The 25,635-nt window shown below is 37.8% G+C and overlaps 1 protein-coding gene across 7 annotated transcripts in view; it reads left to right on the top strand.

Moving 5' to 3' along the window:
- DPYD (dihydropyrimidine dehydrogenase) overlaps window positions 1–25,635 on the top strand; it is a 329,803-nt gene that overhangs the window by 190,712 nt on the left and 113,456 nt on the right. For all 7 annotated transcript variants that reach the window (XR_012581360.1, XR_012581361.1, XM_074546150.1 and 4 more), the window contains exon 14: window positions 12,734–12,898. Coding sequence is in view for 5 of the 7 variants with exons in the window: in XM_074546150.1 (XP_074402251.1) it covers window positions 12,734–12,898 (165 nt within the window). In the remaining 2 variants the exon portion in view is untranslated. The remainder of the gene's footprint in view (window positions 1–12,733; window positions 12,899–25,635) is intronic.

The raw sequence follows: 25,635 nt of genomic DNA, 5'->3' as shown, positions 1-25,635 counted from the left end.
ACATCTGCAAACACAGAATGTTTATTTATTAAGAGCTCAGGCTGGAAAAGCAGACTCAGCCCATCAGGCCGGAAATCTCCACTTTGAAGCTCTCAAGTGGAAAAAGCCATCCCTGTCTAGATTATTGAGCCCATGTGTGGTGCCCCTCATGATGACTGATGGATGATCACACAGTGCTCTCAGAGGAGCTCAATCTCCTGATAACAGACTGGGGCATGCTGCTTCTACCCTTCCTGAGCTTGGTCCACCCAGGGTTTGCATTCCCAAATGCTCCCCCTGGCATGTATGCATCCTATCCCAAGTTCTGTATGAGCTGTCTTGCCAGAGAAGTACAGTGTCCTGATCAATCAAAATATGCCAGTAGAGTTTGTTCCGTGATGGTGGGAGTCAAAAAAAACCCGTTAGTCATTAAAAAAATAGTAACTAATTCAGGATGATAGTTAAATTTGCAGTGCAAGGTTTGAGATGCCTTGCAAGTTGATTCATAGAAAAGTAATTTAGGAAGAATGTTGTCAATATTTTTTCTTTATTTAGCCTAAATCTGTTCTGAAAAGTAGTTCAGCTACTTTAATGTCTGTGAACATAAAATCTAACAGTTTGCATGCAATACTCTTATGTGCGTCCTTACTCTGGTAATGAATACAAAGAGGGAAATGCCAGGGCTTTTTTGAGAATTTTAAGGTAGATGAGATCTCCAGTAAAAATCAAAATCTATTTTAAAGATCCTCTCTAAAATGTAGTGCTGAATTAAAACTGGTTTGAATCTCTCACAAGATGTTCAAGTGCTGAGTTAAAATGCACGGGGCTGATATTTTCATGGTTTGTTTATCCCCATGATTATATTATCCAGATCTCTGTATAATCAGGCTCTGAGAATGTGACTTAGCCTTGAAATTCCTGATCTTACAAGAGACCCTTTGACTTCCAGAGAAGTTTTACACAGAAAAGATAAAAGGAGTACGTTCAAAACAAAGTTAATGTTCAAGAGCTCAGTTATCAAAGTAGTAATCTATGGTTGGATTAACACTGGAATGTAAAGGAAAATAGTTCTTTAAAAACTTCCACTTTCCCTGTACCTCTTTTTTTACAATTTGAAATTATTTAGTGCTACCTGGAGAATTGATACTTTCAAAGTTTTGTACCTTGCTATTTAAATAGCATTCCAAATAGAATTGGTATTGTTTCCTTGCATTTCTGACCCCTAAATACACAGGAATGTTAATCAATGCTTATAGTATTTAGCATTCTTAATCCTAATGGAAAAAGAAAATACGTAAGTAGGTTCAAGACATACCTCAATATTTGCAATTCATCCCCAGCAGAAAATTTAAATACATGCTTGAAGGAAGTAATGTGGCTCTCATCCTAATTACTCAATCCAGCAATAAAAATATTTTGGATTATACATAAATTTAAATATAACTTTGGTGATCTGTAACTCCCTAATGTTGATTCTTTGTGCAGGAATTTTAACAAGTCTTTAAATATGATTGTCATTAAAAAAAATTTATTCTTGAAGAAATCATATATTTTTCCCCTGAAGGAAGTCATCTAGTCTTCCCTCCTCCTAGGAGAATATAATAGTCTTGATTTACTTAAAGCAATCTGGAGGAAAATATTTTAGTGATAGTTCACAATTTACTAATGGAGTTTTACAAAACAGCCTCTAGGAACAGCTAGAAATACATTGATTATATGGCTTCCCTGTGAGAAAACAGTAATTAAAATTATAACACAGATTCTATCAGGACATGTTAATATTTAATTAGGCAATAAATGAGCTTGGTACAGGTGTCCAGAGTTGTTGACAGGAGCTTTTTTAATCCATGTAGTATTGTCTCTTAAATAAATAGTTACCTCTTTGCTTTTTTCCAGTGTGAAGTTACATGCCTAATTAGCAGCAATTAGTATTGCAGCATTGGAATTGTGAGATGGACTGCAATTCTCTTCTGTTTTTCTTCTAGAGGAGCTCATTCTGTGGTCTAGTGTATCTTGGCTTCTAGGTCATCCTGTTAGGAACCTCTCGATACTGCTGCTGCCCTGTTACCTTCCTACAGTAATTTGTGTAGCAATTAGAAAACAATATTATAGAAACTAACATTGAGTTTTCTCTAATTATGATGTTTGAAAAAACTGTATTAATTTGGCCTCCTCATAAAGTACAAGAAGAGAATTTGTATTCTCCTTGTAAGTACGACTCCCTTTAGTGACTTTCAAACCTGCTGCTGCAAGCATGTAATGTAATTGTTCCTCCTCTTTCCTAGGTCTTATTTCTTTTTAAGGGGTCTTACCTAAGTTGCTTCCTCACTGATTTTCTTAGACTCACACTTCTATAAGTGCCTTTTCATTCCATTTTCATGGGTCCATTCAATAGCACCCATCTAGAAAGAAGTCTTAAGAATTGCTACTCCTTTATTTGGTCAATTAAATACATTTACTTCACAACAAGTTTTGATCACTGATTAGAGGTGATATTCCCTAACAGCTGAAAATGGGCTAATATTTTTAGATGTCTGTAAAATAATTAATCTGTTAAGGCAAGCTAAGTTTTTATGATCTAAATCCACTGTAGTCCCAAGGGTAAGCATTATAGATTGAAGTAATATATTTCAGTTATTATGCATTCATTTTCAAACTTTTTGAATCTACACAGGTCCTTAGAAGCCATGGTACAGAAATACCAGTTTTGGATAAAGATCAAAAGCTGCAATCAGTGCAGATATTTTATTTGCCCTTGTGCTTCTATTTATTTTATTCTCTTCTCCTCAAATAGTTAGCATTGCATTATTTGCATCATGTTTTTCTGTTCTTATGACCGCTTACTGAAAATTAATTAATGTTTTAAGGCAATTACTGAATATTTTTCCCATCAGTCAGCCAAAGCAACCATTCATTGATTAGGTGGTTTAGTATATCAAAACACCAAGACCCAACAGTCATGGAATCATTTAGATTGTCAAAGACCCTTAGGATCGTCCAGTCCAGCCAATAACCCTGAACTGCAAAACCCGATCCAAAAGCAAATGTCTGCATACAGATTCAACTTTCTTTCAAAAACTGCAAGTTCTACATCTCTCTCCTTTGATGGGTGTAGTTTTTGATCACAATACATTTTGACAGCATAAATTTAATCATGTCCTTCTGCTTAGACCTTTATCAGAAAGCTGATAAAATGTGTGCTCACACTGATCGCTAGCAAGAAATTTTTAAAATGTCCTTCAGGTGTTTTTTTTCTTTCTCTTCTTTCCATCCCTCACTTCCCTGTCTCACAGAGAAACTGATATAAAGCTGATGAGAATTTGGATTTGCTTTGAAAGCATCTTTTGTTCAAAGACTAATTTTAACCTTGTGATAGAAATTGCTTTTTGTATTCTTGTTCAATGTGATATCTAGTAATTGTTTGTCAAGACAAAGTGCTGTAGGACATAATACATTTTAAAAATTATCTTTTATAATTACAGTAAAAGTGCCCTTATATTCTAATGCCTAGAAAACAAGCAAGTATGTAAAAAAAAAATGACATCTTTTAATTTTAAAGCAATATGGCCTTGTATTGTTAAAAAGTGGCATTTTAAACCGCTTAACCAAATGTAATTGTTAGCAAAGATCAAATACTTCATTTCCTTATGAAATATACAACTCAAATAGAAAATATTTGTAGATTTCATATAAACATTATAGTTGCTATTCTATTTTTTACTATTTTTACTCCTAATTTCTGTTGTATTTGCATCTCCTAATTTATTATTTTAGCAAGCTGAAGTTTATGACACTGCGACTTAGAGACAAACTTCATGTCACAATTAACAAAGTTTGGGGGCTGGCTGTTCTTTCAAGCAAGGGCAGCAAACCATTTGTATTTGACTTACAGTGGGGAAGGGATTGTTCTGCAATTATTCTAAAGTAAAGAGTAGAATTTTTTTTTATTTAATACACTGATCTAGTGAGATTATCTAAAGGGCTTGGGATTTTGCTGTCTTCATCAGAAGTTATGGGTGCTGATGGCCTTCTGTGTGGGAATTGCATTAGTAAGGAAGGTGTGCTGAGCAAGCAGCAGTGATAAAACCTTAGGTAGAAATGAAGTTTGGTGTCTGTAAATTTTGAAGTTTGTCACACGTTCTCATGGTTAAATCTTAAAGCACTAATGAGACAGTATAGAAAAACATTAAATATGTGGTAACTAAACCTCTAACTTGTCATTTGTCTTTCACACAATGTGCGTGGTTCAGCAGTTTTTCTCCAAAGTCCTGACACATTGCTTTTTCCCTTATGGGGCTGCAGTTTTCTGTGCTAACTTAGTGATTTGGAAAGCCAGCTTACTCGCTGAAGCTGTAGTGTTAAATTGATTTAATAAACACAAATGTGATGGTTTAATGCTGTAAAATAATTTATGAAGTAATGGTCTGTTTTTAAAAAAAATAGTGTGTATAACTCAGATGATTCAGTCAAGAAATGGAGTAAGATATTAAGGAAGATTTACAAGCACTGCTTGTGTTCCAGACTTCTGGAATATAAGTACAGATGTGGGTACTTTCATCTTTGCAAACACAGAACATCAAAAACAGTCATCAAAATATTAATAAGAATATTTTAAGGTATCCTTTTCCCCTTTATAGCACAAAAGTTCAGTATGTAAAAGCTGAAGAAGCACAATTGTAAGTTACAGCAAGGTTCCTTTTCAAGATGTGTTCTGTACTAGTGGACAGAATAGAACAGTTATGCTTTGAATCACCAATGTGAAAAATGCTGGAAGGCTGAGGGAGTAATATATTTTTAAATTCAGTTCTTATTTTGCTGAAGAAACTTAAAAATAATTATTTTATATCGTGTTATCATTATATACTATCTGTCTTCAAGGAAAGGAGAGCAATGAAGAGGAAAGAGGGCTAGGTATAGACTTCATTCACAAAAGCAGTGAAAAAAAAAAGAAGTGTCTTTATGGTGCTATATTTTTCATACCTGGTAGTGGAGAGATTAGAGCAGTTTCTGCATGGTGGGATGTTCAGAGATAAGTTTTTCTGTCCGGGTGGTTTTCATTTTTAAAAAATACCTCTGTGTGCACTGAGGGAAAGAGAAGGAGAGAGTGAGGAAGTGACATAATGAGGTTTTGTGCTTGTATGGGAAGAATAAAGTCTGGCCTATTCCGTCAGTAAAAAAATGGTAAATGCAGGTGTTAGAAATTGACAGGCAGCACTGTGTGCAACATAGCAGTGGTTTGTGCACTGGAACGTGCCAGCCAGGGACTTCATCAAATCTCCTTGGGCAAAAATCATAAGCAAATTTTCTTGCCTTTCTCCATGAGCCAGTAAATCTTCCCATGTTTTGCAAAAATCCTACTGTACTAGATAAGGTCTTGTAACTGTTGGAATGGTTTTGTGTTTGTAGACATCCTCACTGTGCATTTATCTTCCAGTTCAGCTGGAAAAAATTCTGACTTGGGGAAATTCAGGACAGCGAGTCAGTGCTTTGGGCCTCATAAAAGAAACCCTACAGGGGTGGAGCCTGTCTGAGTTGTGATGGAGAGGGGAGGAAGAAGTTGGAAAGGTTGTACAGCAACAGCGCTGTGTGCAGTGGTATTGTTGCTTCAGGTTTCACTTGCCTTTTGTGGATGGTTAAAACTCCAGAAGGGGTGATACTAGACACAGTCTGGCTAGACAGCTGAGTCACAGAAGAGGCAAATCATCACAAGACCTTGAGTGAGAGTTGGCAGGGAATTACGAGGACATAAGTCTGTGATGCCGTTGGTATCTATGAGGGTGTGCAAACAGCAGTGAGCCAGATTTCCAGAATGCTTTAACTACTGTGATATTAGGCAGGAAAAGGCAAAGTCTCCCCATGTTTTCAAAGAGGTGAAATTGTAATAAAGTTCTACTAGGGGGCTTCAGCTAGGGTAGTTAGGGAAAACTGAATCTTGATATTGGGGAGTTGATTAAAGGATTTCAAAAATAAGCCCTAAAAACATTTCACACATACTAGATATTGTAGTCTATTCAGCCTTTTCAATATGTTTTTGAAATGTTGGGGAGAAAAGCACATCATAATTTGGTTAAATAACTGAGTTCTTCAGCTACTCTACTTTGTAATTCATTTAAAGAAGGTGGTGTATTGAGCATACTAAGGTAGGAACTTACATCTGAGGTGATTTTTTACATTGCAGTTTACTGTGCTGTAACTTTTAAGTATGCTGTTTTGAAATACTGGACCTAAATTACCTTAGTGAGGTATTTATTTAGATCTCTCCTTCACAAAGAAGCCATGGTGGCTGCTTTGGTGCTCACTTTGACATTTAATGAGCAGCAACCTGAGGAATGTACAGATGCATACTCCACTTGGAAAGTATAATGCCCTCCTTTCCTAGAAGAAAGGAAGGTCAAAGAAATTAACTTTGTTAGAAATAGTAATCTGCTCATTGTGTTTAATCTTTTTTCTCATATTAATGAAAAGAAACTGACAATGGTCACTAATTCCTATCTGCTTTCATATGTTAAAGCTGAGAAAAGCTTAATTTGAAGTATGGAGTGACTTTCATTGACCTTGGGGGCCAACACTGCAAGGCAAGTTCTCTGTGTGTCTTAGTAGTCTCTCAGAGTGAGGAAAACTCAGGTTAACACTTCTTACAGTGTGATTAAATGTATTTTTAAAATCTAAAAATCATTTTTGAAACTTTAATTGTGCTGCAGCCATTTACATTGCAGAACACCTGTACTTCAGGAGTGAATAGTTGTACAATTGCTTAATATATTAATAAAAGCTACAATTAATTTTTTTTCCATATCCACAATAAAAAATGCCAGGTGTTCTCTTAAACAGCTCTTATGTAAAAGGGATGATTTTCTCAAACCATTTGTGTTTGATTAGTGTGTCAGTGCCCCAGGAAAGGTGATGCCCTTGTGCCCCACCAGTCTGTCAGTGTCCCATTAAGGGAACCCTTTGCTGAACAGGCACTGGATCAGGGGGCAGCTCCACTGACGTGTTCAGGGTCACACAGCATGAGAGACAGCCCTTCCTGGGCTCCACAATGGAGTGTGTGAGCCACTCACAGCACCTGCCAGCACCCTTGAACTCCACTAACAGTGTACGGAATAACATTCTTTATTAATATAATAGAAGATTGTCACAGGCTAAAGATCAAAGATTGCTGGTGATAGTATCTGGCTGCAAGATTGTATTCAAAGCAGTATATGGATAAGCTCTAATTCCTAACAACAACTAGCCTGAGACAATCAGTGTACATAAAAATATAGTTCTTACCCAATAGGCATCCCTGTGGGGGAGAAGGTGACTCCCTCTGACTGATCCGAGAAGTTGTGATGGAGTATTCCCTATCTTCTTCCCTTTTTAAACTTACTTTTATACTATTTTTGATGTTTGGGAGGAGCATGTATTGTGAGTGGGAAGCTGGACACATTGACTGCATTCCATCTGGGGAGTAGCAACCACATTTTCTCCCTATAATTTTCCATACTGTTATAACTGTGTCTGTAACTTTCCACTCCTCTCCATATTCTGTTTCATCCCCCCCTTAGCATGTACATTAACTGCAATTTTTGTAATTTTCTTTAATTTCACCCGTCTTTTCCCCACACCAACCCTGTTATTTCAAGTGTTCATCAATGTACTTTTAGCAGAAATATTTTGAAAAAAATTGGGCAGAAAAAGGATGTTTTGAGCTCTGCAAATCAATAGGAACACATCAGAGCTTTGATAGAAAAAATCATACAGATTTATTCTCTTGGTTCTTTTTATATTATTATATATCTTTTATTGTATTTGCCTAGTATAACTACATCAACTGAATAGGCATGAGGTGGCACAACTCTTGGGAGACTGCTTTTCTGAAACTGGCCTCTTAAAACAGTTTTCTCCAAACGCTTTTTTTCTTTTTTTCTTTTTTCTTTTTTTTTTTTAGTTTCTAGGAGACATGATTATGAAATAAAAAGTGAACTCAATTAATGAAGAGCTGTCTTCTTGGTTCCCCTAAAACAATATGTCTGAGAGAGAGGTGAATCGTTTAATTAATTTCTATGTGTCATTAACTTCCATGCCCTCAGATGACAAAGTTAATATTCACAATGTGAATTATTTCTCAGCTGATTGCTTTAGGAGGAACATGCAATGCATGTACTTATTGCATGATCTAGCACTGTGCCCAACAACCCTTCGGATGTCCTGAAACTTGAAATGCCCCTGCTGTCCTGCTTTCATTGGTCATTATAGACAGCATGGTTGAGATTTTACAATGCAAAAATCTGTGGCAATTACCAACTGCAAATGTGGACAGTGTGAAGCAAAGCAAAATCCAGAATGACTAGTAAGGTATGGAGTGATATATTGATACATACCTAAATGAATTTAGCTGACTAAAAGCTGCTGAGTGTCTCAGCTTTATATTTAAACTGTTGTCTCAAATCTCCCAGCCCATTAGACTTAAGTAGTTGAGAATTCAATGATCTGATTGCAGAGTTCAGAGATTATTAGAGCAAATGGGGCCTGATCAATGCCTTGGGTCATCTTTTCAGTGTGTTAATTAATTAATCAACAGGAACAGAAATATATGTGTAATGCAAATTAAGTCAGTCACAAGTTACTAGAATACCAGAATTGGTCATACACAGGAGAAGGGAATCCAAAAGCAGCAGAATATTAGTGCTTTTATCTGTGTAACACCACTTTCTTTGGTGGTGTCCTGGACTAGAGATATTTGCAGGATTAGTGTGATTGTTTCTGCTGTGCTCTCCTGGAGAAATGAATAAGCTTTTGAGGCAATGGAAGAAATTCAGTAACTGAAATATTCATGATTCACAGTCAGCCCTTGATTCTATTTGTTGTCACTGCTTCTCTTCATTTACATTAACCTCCAAACCAGGTTCTTTTGCTGAAATCTAGTACCAAATACAGTTTCCCTAATCCCCATGTCCACATTGAATTGCAATATTTCCCCATGAAACAAAGTAATTTTATGTGGTTTCTGTTGTCTTTGCCAGTTATTTCTTCAAGTTTGTGGGTTTTTTTTCCTCACAGCTTTGTCTTTTAGTGTGGAAAGTTATAAGCTTTGTTCTCCCTAGTTTCTCTTTATTAAAAGTCTTCTATCTTTGGTCTTCAGAGTACATAAAAATGCTGTGCTGTTTTTCTCAAGGACCATCTATTGTCTCCTTTGAATGAGGGAGTTAGATACTTGATTTGTTTTGGACATTGGAGACATTCTTCTATTCCTGTATGTGGACCTCTCCTGTCACCTGCAGGCAGGAACCAGACCAACTCATTGTTCAGGTGATCTCTCTGTTTAGAACCAGTCAAGTTTTAAGTTCAAACCCTGAAGTACCTCCTGTCAAGCTTCTTGCTTGAGTTTTGTTGTGGCTTTCTATGCACACAGTAATTTTTGTTAACAATAAAAGGGTTGTGTGCATAGTTGGGATAAAAGATAAAAAACTGGGTTTTCAGAGAAGAAAGTGAATTATCAGTGTCAGAATTTGGCCTCACAATTTCTACAGAGAGGAAAAGACAGCATTCAATTAAAACTCCAGGAGGTGGTTTGTCACAAACCCCATGAACTGGAGCTCAAGGGCTACTTCAGCTCTTCTGCCATCACTCGCTGGGTTTGGAGCCAGCAATAGCAACTGGCCTACCTCCCAAATTTCCTGTTAAAGTTGAACAACCTGTGGTACCATGTAGAATTCGTTCCTAAAACCAAGGGCCATGAAGTTGGCGAAGCCCAGCCAATAGATCCTTTGCCCAGCTCTTCCCTTGTTCAGCTTTCTCATACCCATGGCAGGAGACAAAAGATGAAGAAGTTGGTAAGGCAAATTCTGTGTAGGTATTTCACACTCATCTCAAAGAGACAATTTTCTATTCTGTCACTTGTGTGATTTTATTTTGTCTGTACATAGACAGATTCCTTGAATCATCACATAAGTTATAAATTCCATTTTGTTTCCATGAACTGTGAGTCTCCCTGTGCCTGGGGCTGTCATGTGCTAACAAGAGACAGGAGGAGTGCCAGAGTGTCAGTCATTACAGACTCTTTCCATCTCGTTTACTCTTAACTAGGAGGGGCAAATGAAGAATGAGATCTTAAATAAGGACAGCATATCTCTCCCACAAGGAATCAAGACAAAGCAGCCAGGTGGTAATGTTTGGATTTCAAAGCCAGTAAGGATTTTTGGAAGCAGAAATGGCTTGCTCAGGAAAGGTAAAATGTTGCATGGACACACCAGAGAGGTCTTAAGATGCAGAGGCGTTGGGGAGGCAGCGGAAGCCTCCTCTTCATTGGAAGAAACTGATGTCTGTGCTTCTGGGGAATGGGAGGGGATCTCACAAAATCTCAAGGAAAATTCAGTAGTGAGGAAATGTAGGCAGAGAGATGTATGTGTGTTTACTATTTCATATGGCTTTGTGTATCTCTTGTGGTCATTAAAGTGAAGAATGGCTGCTTTTGAGACAGTTTGCAAAGTCTGTGCATTCAGCTCTGTGGGAGCCTGGAGAGAGAAATTGTCACTCAGATGTTGACTGTAACTGAGATCTGGGAAAGAGATCTGTGTCAAAGTCATGGGACATCAGCAGCAGTCGCAAAGTCTAAGCCAGGGTCTCTCCTTTCAGAAGGGAGAAGAGATTGCCTGGAGACGCAAGGCAGATAGGAGAAATTCAGAGTGTTTTTACATGGAAGCAGACAGAGGCTTTGAGAGAGCCTCACAAGAGGTATAATCTAGGCTGTAATATCTCAGTCTTTAAATTCTTACCTGTAATAAAACGAAACTGAGTGAAAGAACACCAAGGCTTGCAGACAGTGAGATAACAAGAGGGACCATTGGTAGCTCCAAGCATTATCTGGCAAACACATGCACACGAGCGAGCTGCAAAATGGAAGTCAGACCACGTACATCGTCATAATTTGCACTAAACCCAGGAGTAATAATTCCCACAGCGGACAGGCTGTTAGCTCAGGCTTAGTGCCATGCTACAGTAGCTGCATGGCTGCTGTGGAGCAGGGGACAAGGCAGCCCTGGTTGCTGGCAGGTGGTCAGGGTGAGTCCCCTTGCAGCTGCCCCTGTGCCTGCAGGGCTCGGGTGGGACTGCCACTCTCTGGCTGTGTGTGCTCACTGGGCACCACGGCCAGCGGGCATCAACACCTTTCCAGGATGGAGCCAAAGCACAAGCTCCTCTGGGGCAGTCTAAAAGGGCTGAAATGCTCAAGAGGATAATGTGGAGCAAACTGATGTAAATGGTTCCTCTGCATAAACTGCAATTTTTGTAATTTGTTTAGGGAGCGAGGGAGTGCATTTTGCTGTATGGTTTTGGTTTGCATAAATTCAGAAAGTGTTCTGATTTTTTTTTTCTGAAAATATAACTTGACTGTTGAGAGGGAGGTGAAGGTTTTGTGATGAAAGGAAAATAGTATAATAGGAAAATGGGAGATTAATGGGATGTCCATGTTCCCAACATAATAGGTCTGAAAATAGATGAACTGACTAGATTAACTTGTATGATTTTTACATATGTAAATGGACATAGAACTATGTATCAATATAAAATATTAGTGCATATTTACTGTATAATAATTAACTCAACTTTATAAGCAAATTAAGATTGCCTCAAATTTACATACAATGTGAAGAAAAGTCCCTTTATCCTCTGTAACTGCAGCATTTGGCAGATTCAGGAATAAATAATCTTTTGTGGCAAGGGTATGCCTTATCAAACATATGCAGATCAGTGCTAATTAATGCTAATTAAGGTTTCCTGTCTATCTAGCTGGAAAAACGTCCAAATGTTATGAAATCCAGTTAGTATGCCTATTACCCTAATTGTTTTATATGGGATGGTTCTTAATTAAAATATGTAAATTTACCTTAATTGCTATATACTAATAGAGGTTCATGTTATCTCACTAAAAATGACAAGATGGTGAGGAGGGGTACTTAAACAAATAATTCTGATACGTTTGTAAATAAATGACCTTTACTCAAAATTATTTTTAATTAGAAATTGGCAAAAGGAACATTTTGCCATTTATGTTTCTCTTTCATTTTAAATAATGTCAGAATTTACAGTTCTTTGTTAATATAGATCTGGTGACATCGTGGCTTAATTAAGACTACTAAACAAGTCAACATTTTGTGTGTTTACTACGTGTTTCAAAATTGTTTGCTAACCTCACACTGACCTTCAGAAATGTCATACTTTACAATATTAATCTTTATTTTCAATTTTTTTTGTTTTGTGGTTTTTTTTGATCATATGGTTTTGTTTGTGAAGTTTGATGTACTGGCACACTGTTGCTGGTGCCTGGCCCGTGCCTTTGCAGCAGAGAGGCTAGTGAGCTGCACCTCTTTGAGCTTCACCCAGGAGTATAGGACATGGACTTGCACCACCTTTGGGGGGACAGTTCCCATGTCTGCTGGGACATGACTGAGGCCCACACTGGTTTCTGCACAAGGTCTTGTGTGGATTCTGCCCAACACAGAAGCACTGTTTGGACAATATTTTATATGGTGCTTCATAGGTGTACAATATTGGTGTTTTCTTTAACATTATCATGCCATTTTACACACAGAGAAAACATTTTTCTCCTCTGATGTAAAGAATTTAATTGGAAAATCTGCTAATTTAGAGAACTGCTCTATAGTTGCATTTTTTTTAAAACATCTGGTACATTTTAGCTTGTGTTATATAATATACACCAACAACATAAAGCTCACTTTGCAAAATCCGTCTGAAAGTATTTCCTGTTTTGCAGGATATTGTAACCAATGTTTCTCCAAGGATTGTGCGTGGAACTACTTCAGGTCCTCTGTATGGCCCAGGCCAAGGCTCTTTTCTAAACATTGAACTCATCAGTGAGAAAACAGCAGCATATTGGTGTAAAAGCATTGCTGAACTGAAGGCTGACTTTCCAAACCATGTAAGTGCCACTTAACCATAAAGACGCAACATACTTACTAGGAATCTCTAGTTTACAGGTCTCTGAAACCAACATATTTAGTGTCTTTTCAATAGAATGCAAATTGTTTTATTGACATAACATTTCATTGTTAAAAACTATGCAGAGGACAGTCATGATTTTTTTATTAGACTGGTGTTTACTTTCAAACAGATAATATCAAGGGAAAGAGTTGATTCCAGTGTGGAGGCTCAGCAGTTCTGTTGTGAATAATTTTGTATTTAAGATGATATGTAATTTATAATAAGAATTGTTATTGTGAATTGAATTTGATCATAAAATGAATATGTGTTCTTCTCATTCTTAATCCAAGTGAGAAAGATGCTTATAGTATTTTTATAAACAATCGAATAATCTAGGTGAAAAAAGCCAGTACTTAAAGTTAACTTCACTACAAGGATAGAGTTTTGTTAGAGCCTGTTTGGCTGTGGGGAATATCTGTCTCTGAAAGGTAATAATCACAGTTGGGAGTAATGACACCAGCTAGCTGGCATAAATGGTTTTCAGCTACTGTTCTTGTGAATAAGGACAACAAGGTAGAAAGGACAACGAGGTAAAATTCTCCTCAATCATTATCTTGAATGGATAGAACTAGAAACCCCAGAGCCTGCATGTCTTCTGTTTTGAAGTTATTACCTCCATGCTTCAGCTATGAGCAAAATCAGTGAACATTCCTGAATATATTTTGACTTAAAGATAATCAAGAGGTTTTTTCTAATTCCTGCTGTTCAGATGTGCACATCAGCAAGTATAAAAGTGTTTAAACATTTAATATTGACAGTGAGAGTGCTGCATGTTTAATATCCTACTTCCCTGTGAATGGACTGTGTGTTTCGTTGCTGAGATTCTCGTAACTTTATTTACTGTGGCTAAGCTTCATCATAATGAAAGCATGAACCCAAAGATAATACTCTATTCCCTAATTTTAATTTTATATCCTTTGTAAAAGTCCTGGATATTGCATGCAGGCAGACTGTTGGCAATTTCTGCTGTGGGAATGCTATCCCACTGTATTCTTCACCAAAAACCCCTCACAGCACTTTATGCCTGAGATCAAACCATTCTCTTCTGTGAGGAAAAGCACTAGGAGCATTTCAAAAGGAAGATTTGAATTTTCTGAGACCTAGCATTGTGTGTGGGATGAAGAAGTCCCACTCTTCCAGTGTTCCTGGGGTGAACATCTTCTGATCATCCCTCATTATATGTGAGTTATTACTTTGAGAATGTGAATTCAGTCTCTGCACGTTGGCTATGGCTGCTGCTGTGGCATCTTTGAGGCTGGTAATGTCTGCGTGGGCACAGGGGAAGCAGCACCCAGCAGTAGACCTTGGCATTGCTTACAGGGATTTTTAAAACATGCCTGTGAACTCATCTAAGAACTGTCATATAATTATAATGGTAAATTTGTTGCTAACTGAAAACAGAATTTTGTTCAGAGGAGAAGTCTCTTGGTGCTTATTTTGAGATATTCTGTATAATTACAACTCACAGAATTTTCTTCACCCAATTGATGTTCACTCCTCTAGAAAGGGTTTTTCAACATTGTGTGTTTTATTAAAACCAAAACCACTTTCTGAGAACTGTTTGCGTGAACTTAATTAACAAGCAAAGAATGACATTTTCTGCTCAAATGAAGGCCAAACAGATGAGGACACAAGTGATTACAGTAAAAAAACTGATCCTACTCTGGCAAATTTTAAAAGCAAATCAAAACTTACACATAATTACTTTTGCTGTGAAATACAAGTTAGAGTGAGATTTATGTTACAGATGAAAAGGATATGAGCAAAATATCCGTCTCACTAGAAAATGATCCCACAACAGCATTTTATCTTGTGCCATTGAGAAGAAGCAAACCATAAAGGACAGCTAAATTCCCCCAGCAGAGGCTAGGGTGTAAACTGAACTTTGCAATGTGTTGTGCAGAAGAGGACCACCAGTCACAGCTCCTTGGGAAATGCCACTTAACTGTGGCATGTTGCCTCCATAAATCAGGAACCAGCATCTCCCTTGTGCTGTCTTCAACCCCTGTCGTGGGTAGCCTCATTCTTTGTCTCTTCTGTCTTCTGATTCTTGTTTGTAGCTTTCAAATATCTCTGACTGCCAGTCTTTCTGTTCCTGCTCTTGTATTAGCTCCTCCCTTTGACCCCAAATCCACTTCAAGTGGATGAGGGAGAAGCTGCCACCACCAGGAACTTGCTTCAGTGCCACCAGCAGAGAATAAAATATTGTAAGGGTCCAAGCAGAGGAGAAAGCATAAGGTGTCTGGATTTTGTATGTTCCCTGGCAAGGTATTATCAAAAGCTGCTTACTGGGGTCAACCTACCACAGGTGGGAAATGCACAAATGTCATTTCATGACTGAGACACGCAGTGGTTAAAGTGCTTTAGTTAGGGGGGTGAAAGAACTAACACTAATGTCACAACAAGTCCCACTTTCATATTTCATCCACCAAGGAGATATCTGATTATATGGTGTATTGGTGTACTTTTCAGCCAAAACATTGCTGAAAAAATGACAGAGTATGATACATTCAAGAAATTAGCTTACCTAGGATATATTAATTCAGCCAAGTAGAGCTCCCCTAATGATATGAACAGGAATGAAAACAATGCGGGGGAAAAAATTGCTTTTACGTTAGCAAACGTCTACAAAATTTAATAATTGGGAAGTGGCTGAGAAAGTTGGGAAAAAAAGTTATAAAGCCTAGGAGGAGAACTTACTGCTAAAATTTTATATTCACATACTTGACAATAGCTACAAACTGGCCATTATCTGTGCTGGGAACTGTGAATACTGGTGGTGGCAGTACGTCTTGGTGACATGCTAAAGCAAGGAGCTTTAGCATTTGCACTGAGAAGAACAAGCTTGAAAAGAGCAAGGTTTGAAAACAGTAACTTCTCTGCATAGAAATGTATACCAAGGTTTCACTAAGAAGGTGATGAACACAATTGCCAAATAGTCTCTCTACACCTTCCTGTAACTGGTGCCCAGTTGATCATAATAAGGTAAACAAATAAGTTTAAAACCTGAGTATGCTATTTAGTTTGAGTCTGGGTGTGTGCAGGAGGTCACAGCAGTACAAACAAGGGCTTTGACAAGGTACTCCATGAAATAGATTGCAGGAGAAATGTTGTTCCCTACCAGACTAAGAGAAGTCTATCACAAACAAGCAAATATCCAAGAAATTTGTACCACATGAAAGAACTGGGATCTTGAAAGAAGATGCCCAATTTAATATTTTTCAATATTGCTATGTTAGTATATTGAAGTCTTAAAAGTAAGTTTTTGGCCTCCTAGTGCAGCACAAATGAGTTTGATCTCCTGCATGACTGTAGGGAATGTACATAGGATACCAGATTGTCAGCTGTGGCGCTGAATCTGTGATTCAGATATCAGTGGCATGATGCATTGAATTGAGAAACCTCTTCTGCTAGAAACAGTAAGTACTCGTGGACCCCCCAACTAAGCTGAAGACTCTTGTCTTAATGTTTGTTCTGCTGCTTGTGGAATGTTGCTGACAGTCTCTCTGACAGTTACTCAGCAGACAGCAGCTTTTCAGGGCTGAAGCTGTTCAACATGTATTTTTGTTCAACATTTTGTTCAGAATGTCCCAGGAGCACCTGTTGGGAGTAGCCATGCTAGAAAGTGTGAGAACAGATCGCTGGATCCCAGGCTGGTAACCATCTTCGTTGCAGCATTGTGGGGGTTTTGTTGGTTTTGGATTTTTCGTATTTGTTTATTTATTTTTTTTAATCTCCTGGAATGGTGCAATTAGTTTTTATATTATGATTTTTTTTCTACCATAGAAGTATGAAATAAGACTGCAGTTTTTGTTTGGATTTGGTCTTTGTGGGTTCTTCGTTCAATTTTTTTTTAAATTTTCATAACAAACCAGATTTGGTTTGATTCTACCCTGTGAGGATAGGAGAAGATAAAGGGATACAGAGGAAGAAAACTACAATGTTAAGAGGCACATATGAGTGCATTGCTCCTACAAATAAATTCTGCTGCAGAAACATGCAATGTTCCAAGAGATGAAGTTATAAGTTGAATAGAAATGGACTTGCGACAGTTATTTGGATATTTTGCATGGGGAGGTTTAATTGATTTGCCAGTGTGATCCCTGAAGTGGTGTCCTCCATATCAATCTTGCTTGGTTCAGCTCAGGTTTTAAAAACAGGCTTTGTCTACAAAGTGGGAACAGCATTAATCTATTTATAAAAACCTTTTTCCTCACTAAGTTTGCATTATTAGTAGACCCTGTAATTTGGTTACTGAGTGGGATTGACCAGGATATCTGAAATTGCTGAAGACTCCTTTGAGACTTAAAATTAAGGGACATTAGGTGGAAAACATTTTAAGATACAGAGGACTTCGCAGCTTTACTGTGAGAAGATCAAAGTTGTATTTCTCACTAGAGGTACTAGTAATAATTTATTTTTGCAGGTATTATTATAGCTTTTGCTTTTAATGTGTATTTAAAAGCCTGTGGGATGTTGTACATAGTATTTGCATTTTGAGATATCACTCATGGACTTGCTTCAGGTTATAAAAAGCAATAGTTTTGCTTTTCCTAGGCCTAGTATAGATAGCTTTACCTTTCTATTGAAGAGAAATGATACTTTGTACTTCAAATACCTACCAAGTTGTATCTCTGTGTCAGGAATCTTATGCATATTGAGAAACTCAGTATCTATAATCTTGGAATAAAGCATTTCTAAACAATCAGGTAGGGCCATGCGCATGTGGACCTCACTTGGTACCAACATCAACATCAACCCATCCTCTTAATGGGGAGGGTATGTGCTGTGCATTCTGAGAGGACTTTGCTGAAAGCCCAGATGCCTCTCCATGTGAACTGAAAGGGACAGATCATAGGGGGACAGAACCACAAGCTGGGCATCCTAGATGCCTGCACACTCCCAGAGGTGCAGAACAGCTACCTGGGTTGCTTTATCTGAATTTCAGGCCCTCAAATCACATTTTAAAATCTCCAGAAGTTGTTATTGCTGCAGCTTAAACTTCCCAAAGCCAGCCATCATGGATGCTTGGTAGGAGGTGAAAAAACCCACACAGCAGTTGTTAAATTCACCATATGGAAAAGATCCCTTTCACTACAGAAAACTGGCAGCAGGCCCATTCCCTTAACATCAGAGGAAACCTAGCTGAAAAGGGAAGGTGAGGTTGGAATAAGGCACTCACACTCATTGCCTTGTCCAGGAACGGAATCACTTGGCCCTAGAGAGTGTGCAGCACTAGAGTGGCCATAGCTCCTCCTTTTTCAGTGACTACTGAGGTGGGGAGAAAGGAAGAGATCTCAGAGCACATGACCACATTTCCTTTTTCTCTTTGTCATTCACCAAAAGAAAAAGGGAGGGTGAAAAAAGTAAAGAAAAATACTTCCTAGAAAAGAGAAGGAAAAAAGCTGCTCCAAAAGAGCAGCAGAAACATTGACAGCATAGCTCTGCATGTTCCAGGGAAGCTTTTGCTTTTCCCCCATCCTGAGGGTGTCCCATTGCTCCTGATCCTGGTTCAGCTCTTTGTGAGCCAGCAGGATGCATTTTTTCCATGTTCAGTCCAAGGAGGAATTCAGCAAGAAGTCTGATTTACACAGTGAACAAAACCAGAGGCTAGTAGCAGAAATGCTGATATATTGTGTCTTCAAGATCACATTTGCTCATAGAGAAGGAAACTTTTTTGGAAAGGCTCTTCCACAACACATAAAATCTGCCTAATCATCACATGACCCGAATCATAATAGAGGTGGGTCTAAGCTAAAAATACAGTGGTGTAAATTTTCATTCCTTGAGGCTTAGGTGTTAGTTAAAAAAAAAAAAAAAAAAAGGAGAAAATACAGGAAAATTATCATCTATCATCTCATCAACCAGCATATTTTGATAGTCATGTTGGCTATAGCAGATCTGCTCCTGTCTTGAAAGTAGCAGAGAACTGGTGTGGAGTCAATGTAAAATCTGTTTTCTGGGAGAGATCTGAGAAACTATAGGGTAAAAGCTATTCTGAAAAATAGAACTAGTAGAAAGAAAAACAAAACAGTGAAGAGCTCCCTTTGTAGTGTGTTATGCCTTTAAAAAAAAAGTTCTTTGAGGACATTAAGAAAAATTCAAATGATAAAAGTGAGCTTGGGTTTCCACAAGTATTTGGTTGGGTCCTTCACAGAGGAATTTGAAAGAAATTAAATTATTTTGAAATATATTTGAAATATATTTAAAATAAATTAAGATTAGAGGAAGAAACCTACATGAACAAATAACCAGTTAAACATGGGAAACAATATTAAGGAATAAATAGTCAAATTTCACAATGGATAGAGAGCTTCAGGAAAATTCTTTAGGGATCTGTACTGTGTTCTGTGCTATTCGAAATGTTTATTAACAATCTGGAAAGATGAGAAAATTTTAAGAATATGAACTTTGCTGATAATAGTATGTTATGTAGGGAGATAAAGATGAGAGCTGACATAAAGCTTTATGAAGAATCTTGCATTACTGACTGACTCTCCAGTGAACTGCCAGGGGAAAAAAAATGAATGTAGTATGTAGATAGAATAAACCAATGATAAATTTATTTGTACAGTGAGTGATTTTAAGCTAACTATACTAGGATTACAGTAAGAGAGCACTATGAAAATCTCAGCTTAATGCTGAATAACATTGAAATAAAGCTTATCAAACACAGAATTTCTAGGAAAGGAACAAAGCAAAACCCATCACTATGTCAGCATGTTGATTCTTTTTTTTCCCCTTCACATTTTGAATACACTTTGTGGTTCGCATCTTGCTGGATTGGAACCAGAAAGGTGATAGGTGGAAATGAGTGATAGGAGATTGTTCACCACATGGCTCAGCAGCTGTGGAGCTCATACTCATGGGGCATTGCCAGTCCCAGAGGTACATACAGGCTGAGAAAAACCCAGTGGAAAAGCTACCTGAAAGCATCACCTCTGACTCAGGGAATTCCTGTGCCACAGATTTCTTAAAAGCTGGGCAAGTTTTTAGGGAAATACTACTGTGCCTTGCCCTGGGGAGGTGCTGCTGGTGCGTGTGGGAGAAGGGGCGCTGAGCTGTGTAAGCCATTCCTGGGGTTTGCACTGCAGTGCACAAAGAGGAGCTCTTGGGTTTGCACCCAGGATCAGAAGCACTCTGTGCCTCCCAGTCCTGGCTCAACCTTTGGACCATTGTTCCTGTGTTACCTTTTGACAACCTGATTAGCATGTAACTACATTACTTGAACTGAAGCTGAGATATAGATATATTTTGTACTAGTCTGAAATGATGTGCTAAGGGGTTTGTAATTCAAATGCTACTTTCAATTTACTAAGATTTGCTGCATTTCCAGAGGGTCACCTCAGACAATCCTACATACAGTAATACAAGAAAATGTCCTAAAAATTTACCCACGGACAGTATTTGATCATTTTTGTTCAAATGACCATGAAGTACGTGCCATAATGTTTGATCCCAGCTGCACAATATTCATACAGTGTTGGTTTTTTTTACTCTAAATTTTAAAAAATATTACTTTTAATCTGGCAAAGAAGTGGAAACACATACATTGGCCATCAATTTGAGGGAATTTTATTTTAGGAAAGAACATATCTATTGCTGGAAACCACAATCTGTAACTGAAAATAGGACCACATATTAAGTTCAGTAAGATTTTTACAATCAATTTATGATTCAGATGTACATGTTTGTGGTGACAAATTAGGATTTTGAGGGAAAATGTGAGAAGGTATTTTTTGTTTTGCACTTGGAAACTAGTGCATTGTTGAGAACCTTTGTTGAAAACTAGTTTAGTGCAGAACTGTACTTTATTCCTAGACATGTTATAAAACCATGACTATTTTGTTTGTTTTACTGTCACAGCTGAGGTTTGAAAAATAGTGAGTAGTTCAATAAGGCAGTAGACTATTTGGACATATGCTAAGAATATACTTTTGATTTTAAAAGTGATTTATTGATCTCTGGAAAAAAAAGTATAAAATTCACGGTTCTGTGTGGACTATGAACACATCTTTGAAACTTTAGCCTCGGGGTAAGAAGTAGGAGAAAATTAAAGCAGTTTCTGAAATACTTTACCAGCCATCCCCTAGAAAATGACCCAATCTGTTTGATTATTGGAAAAGACGAACTCCTTAATGGCTAGCATCAGCTGAAGCTGCTTCAGGATGTGCTTTGGCAGTTGCTGCTAAAAATTCTTTTCTGCAGAGATATGTGAGCAGTCATTAAGTAGGAGTATTGACAAAGGAAATGCCCCAAACATAAAGACGGTATGATTAAAAAGATATTTCTGGAATGTAATTCTGCTGACACTGACATGAAGAGTTGCATATTTCTGTTCATCTTATTAAAGTGTGAACATGCAGACTATTATTTAGAGGGAAAAGACAATCTCTTAAAAATCCCAACTGTTTTAACAGTTTGTGAGTTACTGTGTGTACAATGGAGTGCTTCAAAATAATCTGTGTGATCTGGTTGGGTATCAGGACTGTAGATTGTAGAAATGTCCTCCATAAACTGCAACAAAGGAAATGGCATCATGTGTTAAACCCCCTGTATGCTCAGATATCCATTTCGCCCCCTCAATCTGTGCTTAAAATAGCAATAACAACCTTGGTGCAGGGCATTTCCTGGCGATTAATAACTGGCCAGGGTTAATGGCCCTCAGCAGTGCCTCAGGCCATCAACTTCTCCCAGCCAGTCATTACTCCCTGGGAAATGCCCTTTTCTGGGCAGTTGTTGTTGTAATATTAAGATCTAAATGCCATTGGATGGAGATAAAATGCCCTTGTGGCAGTCTTACAAAATAAATGTTAAAAATAAAATAAAGGCAAAATTTTAAAATTGTTAAGAGTCAACAACTCATCAAAATTAATATCTAAAGTTTGTAAAAATGACAAATTCTGCTAGTCTGATTTCCTGTGCAAAATACATATCCCCTAAATATGTCTTCCTAATTTCCATTTCATGTTTGTCATAGGCAATTGGCTAAATTATAGAATTTGATCTTTTAAAATGCACAGTACCTTTGACATTCATTTTATTGTCTGTGATACGATTTTAGTCTTTTATGAAGCTCTGAGTAGATGTGATTTAGATAAGTCTGCTTTTCATCTTTCATATTACAGTATTTGTCTTATAATAATAATAGGAAAGCAAATGTATAACTGATCAAAGTAGTAAGTGTATGCTGTTCCTGTAGCCCATATTCTGTTAATTCTGTGATGTGGTTTACATTTTAGGCATTCTGCTAGAGCTCTAATGGAGAAAAATATGAAGGCTAGGTCTATATTTAAAAGGCTTGCTCACATACTTATGTAGGCTAGGAATACTAAAAATAAAATGGCATCTAGCTGCTGTCCTGGCAGAACCCAGTGTAGATGCAGTTCTACCACCAAACTGTTTATTTTTGTGCAGAAGCAGCGCGGCGTTTGCTGCTCTGAACTGTGCCGGTAGTAGGAGAGCTGGCTCTCTGCAGACATGTTCCAGCTCAGACAAGAAAGGCAGAGGCACATGCTGGAATCTATCACAATGAGAGCCAGCTCTTCAGTATGATTGACAGCTGCTGGACTATATCCCAGTCTCCTGTGCTTTCTGGGGAAGGGGGCTAGGGAAAGATCTCAAATTCTGAGTGAAATGTGGGAATAAAGTGTTCCAAGATGTTTTTTCTTTTCTTTATCTACCAAGAGGAACATGTAGATTAGCAGAATTCTTAGTGGGCTCTGAACTTATCTTATTCTACACCCTCAATACTGCTGGTAGCTTCTAAACTTTTTATGCACATTGTGTTTAAGAACTACGACCATAAACTTTTACATAGTCTTCATTACTAAACTTGTCATATCTGTCACAATTCTGTATCCTACATCTCAACTCCTCCTGTTTTATATTGTAATTATTTTGTTCGGTTGGTTTGGGGTTTTTGTTTAGTTTCGGGGGGTTTTTTGTTTGGTTGGTTTTTGTGGGTTTGTTTTTTGGGGGGTTTTTTAGTTTTGGGTTTTTTTTTTTTTTTTTGTGATGGGGTTTTTTGTTGATTTTTTTGTTTGTTTTTGTTGTTCTTATGAACTACGCTTAAAGGAGCAACTGCTAAACATGCAAGATGAGGTGGCCAGAAGGATCCAAAACAAAATCTTGCTCTCTTCATACAGTCTTAGTCTAGTACACAGTTGTGTGAACACAGACATGCCAACCAATTGCCACAGGATAGCAAATTGTAGTGTGTCAGTGTGGTAACTACCCCTGTTGGGAACTTGCAGCAACTACAGCCTGATTCAACTTAATATGAATTTCTTCTGTTTTGGACATAGCAAACCAGCCTTACCTCCTATTTTATGAGGTTTGAAAGAGCACTAGAGCAGCCACTGGCTGCAGGTGTGCCCAGGGTAGGTAACTCATAAATCAGCAGTAAACCTGCTTGTGTGTTGAAACCTTGTATGCAGAGCTAGTGGAGATGGTCTTTTGAATGTTGAAGGAAGTGTGTGACAGTAAGTACTTATTTACTGAACACTTAAACCCAAATAAATATTTTAAAGGATGGTTTATAGGAGGCTTAAGTACATCCTTTGTTGTGAGCCACGTAGGTTAAATGCAAACTGAGAAACCAACAGAGTGCTTTTCTCTCCTGTTTCCTGCCACTACAGTTTCCCATCTCACAAATCTCAGGAAGAATGCTTTTTTACTGGTTATTTTTACATCTTTCTCACATTTTTAAGTGCAGGGTTCCTAATCTATTTCAAATTTAATTTTCCTTTACTTCTTTTTATGTTAAATATTTTTTTATAAAATTGTAGCTACGTTGATTTTTCTGTCTATACATAAGGATGTAATTTAAGTCTAATTTAAGTTTTATGTTTGTAAAAAATATCATGAAGCTCTATTCCTAAATTTCGGGCAGCATTTATAAAAATCTGCTTCACTTTTCTTGCAGTGTAATATGATATGATAGACTTATTCTTAGCTATGCCATTCTTGGCCACCTAGCCATTTATGCTCTCTCTCTGTAACTGTATTAAAATCTGAATATGCTTGCAGAATGTTTCATTTAAGTTATATACAGCTCAGATGAGAGTATCTAAAGATTGTGGGATTTTTAGGTACCCCAATTCTTACCCTGTGTGCAGTGTGTGCATCTTAAAGCAAAGGGTGGACATTAAAAATGTATGTATGTTATATTTGCATTCTCTCAGTGTCTCTCTCAGCACACCTCTGGTTCCTAGTAGGACTTTTGCCTTTGATTCTGCCAAAGGCATCCACACTTCATATGATTTATTTCCGATTTATCTTTTTGGAAACACACGTATTCACAGCTGGGACATTGATAAAAATCTCACCAACATTAGGTCTTTCATTTGAATGATCGTTTGAATGAGGCTATAAGGCTGTAGAAAATTCAATGCATTTTAATCTTAAAATGTCCAATCACATAGCGGTATGCTGAACAAGTTAGGTAACAATTTTATTAAACTTCCAGATATGCAGTGAAATAGTAGGGCCTCTTTCAGTTTCTCAGCATCTTTGCATGAGCTTCCCTAAAATATGAAGAGGTGGGTCGAACTGGCGCTTGAGGAGGAAAGATTAGTCAGAAGGTAACTGCCAATTTACAGCCCTTAATTTTGTATCTTCTTTGCTGCTGGAGTGTAGCCAAAAAACTACTTGGGTCATCAGACATAACAGCTAGCTGCTTAAGTAAATTCTTATGTCTGCATAGAAAAAAAAGCTACCCACTCATGAGATTTTTCTGATCATACCACAGATGGGAGCCTGCAGACCTGCCATCAGGAGGTTCAGTGCATAGTGGCTCTGTTGTTCCCTGAATTTTTGGCCCGGCTGGGAAATACCAGGGGATGATAAGAAATATATATGAACAGATCAACAGAAAACACAGATTTACATCTTCCCTTCTTGAAAAGTTCTGTGCCTGACAGAAAGTGGAGTTTCTGTCTTTGATAATGGACTACTTTATTATAATTTTCACTATAGAAATATTTATACATGAAAGATTTTTTTTCCAAATGAAGGGTTCTGGTGGGGTTGGATCCCACTGGTCTTGCTTTGGCCATTGAAAAGATAGCATGCTTTTAGCCCTGTGGACATTTGCGGATTGTCTCTGATCATGAGGTGAGCCTGCCCCATTGATCAGGCAGGTTTGGGACTGTGAAGAAGCTCTCCTCTTTGTGAAGTCCCATAGCTAGACTGATACCTAGGGAAATAGTATTTTTATACTATTTATATATAGTATTTAGATACAAATAGCATTCAGGGCCTGATAGGTCTCCCCCATGCAGGTGGCATTTAAAGCCATCAGATAACATCCTGAAGATAGGACAGGCCTTATAGCCTGTTCCTACATATCTTCTTAACTACCACACCCTCACCTCTCAGAAAAGCCTGACTGAATTTTTCTGCAAAACTCAGGTAAATTGTCACTGGTTTTCAGTATATCACTAGGAGGATAATGGTGCACAGAGAGAGAGTGGGTAAGTTGTGGAGGATGGAACCTGGCTGACAAAATCGTTTAGTCCTTCCAAGCATCCCTCTGGCACCAGCAATGTCACATGATGAAGCAGATCACAGGGCTCTTGAGGTGTAAAAAGGGAGGGGTTTTTCTCTCTGCTCTCTAAGTCACAATTTTCTCCTCTACTAGCACTGATACTGCAAGCTTTCTTGAGATTTCAA

Source organism: Zonotrichia albicollis, chromosome 8, assembly GCF_047830755.1.
Source record: "Zonotrichia albicollis isolate bZonAlb1 chromosome 8, bZonAlb1.hap1, whole genome shotgun sequence".
NCBI classification, from domain to species: Eukaryota; Metazoa; Chordata; class Aves; order Passeriformes; family Passerellidae; genus Zonotrichia; species Zonotrichia albicollis.
Note: the sequence above shows the minus strand (reverse complement) of the source record. Positions and strands in the feature narration are given on the sequence as shown.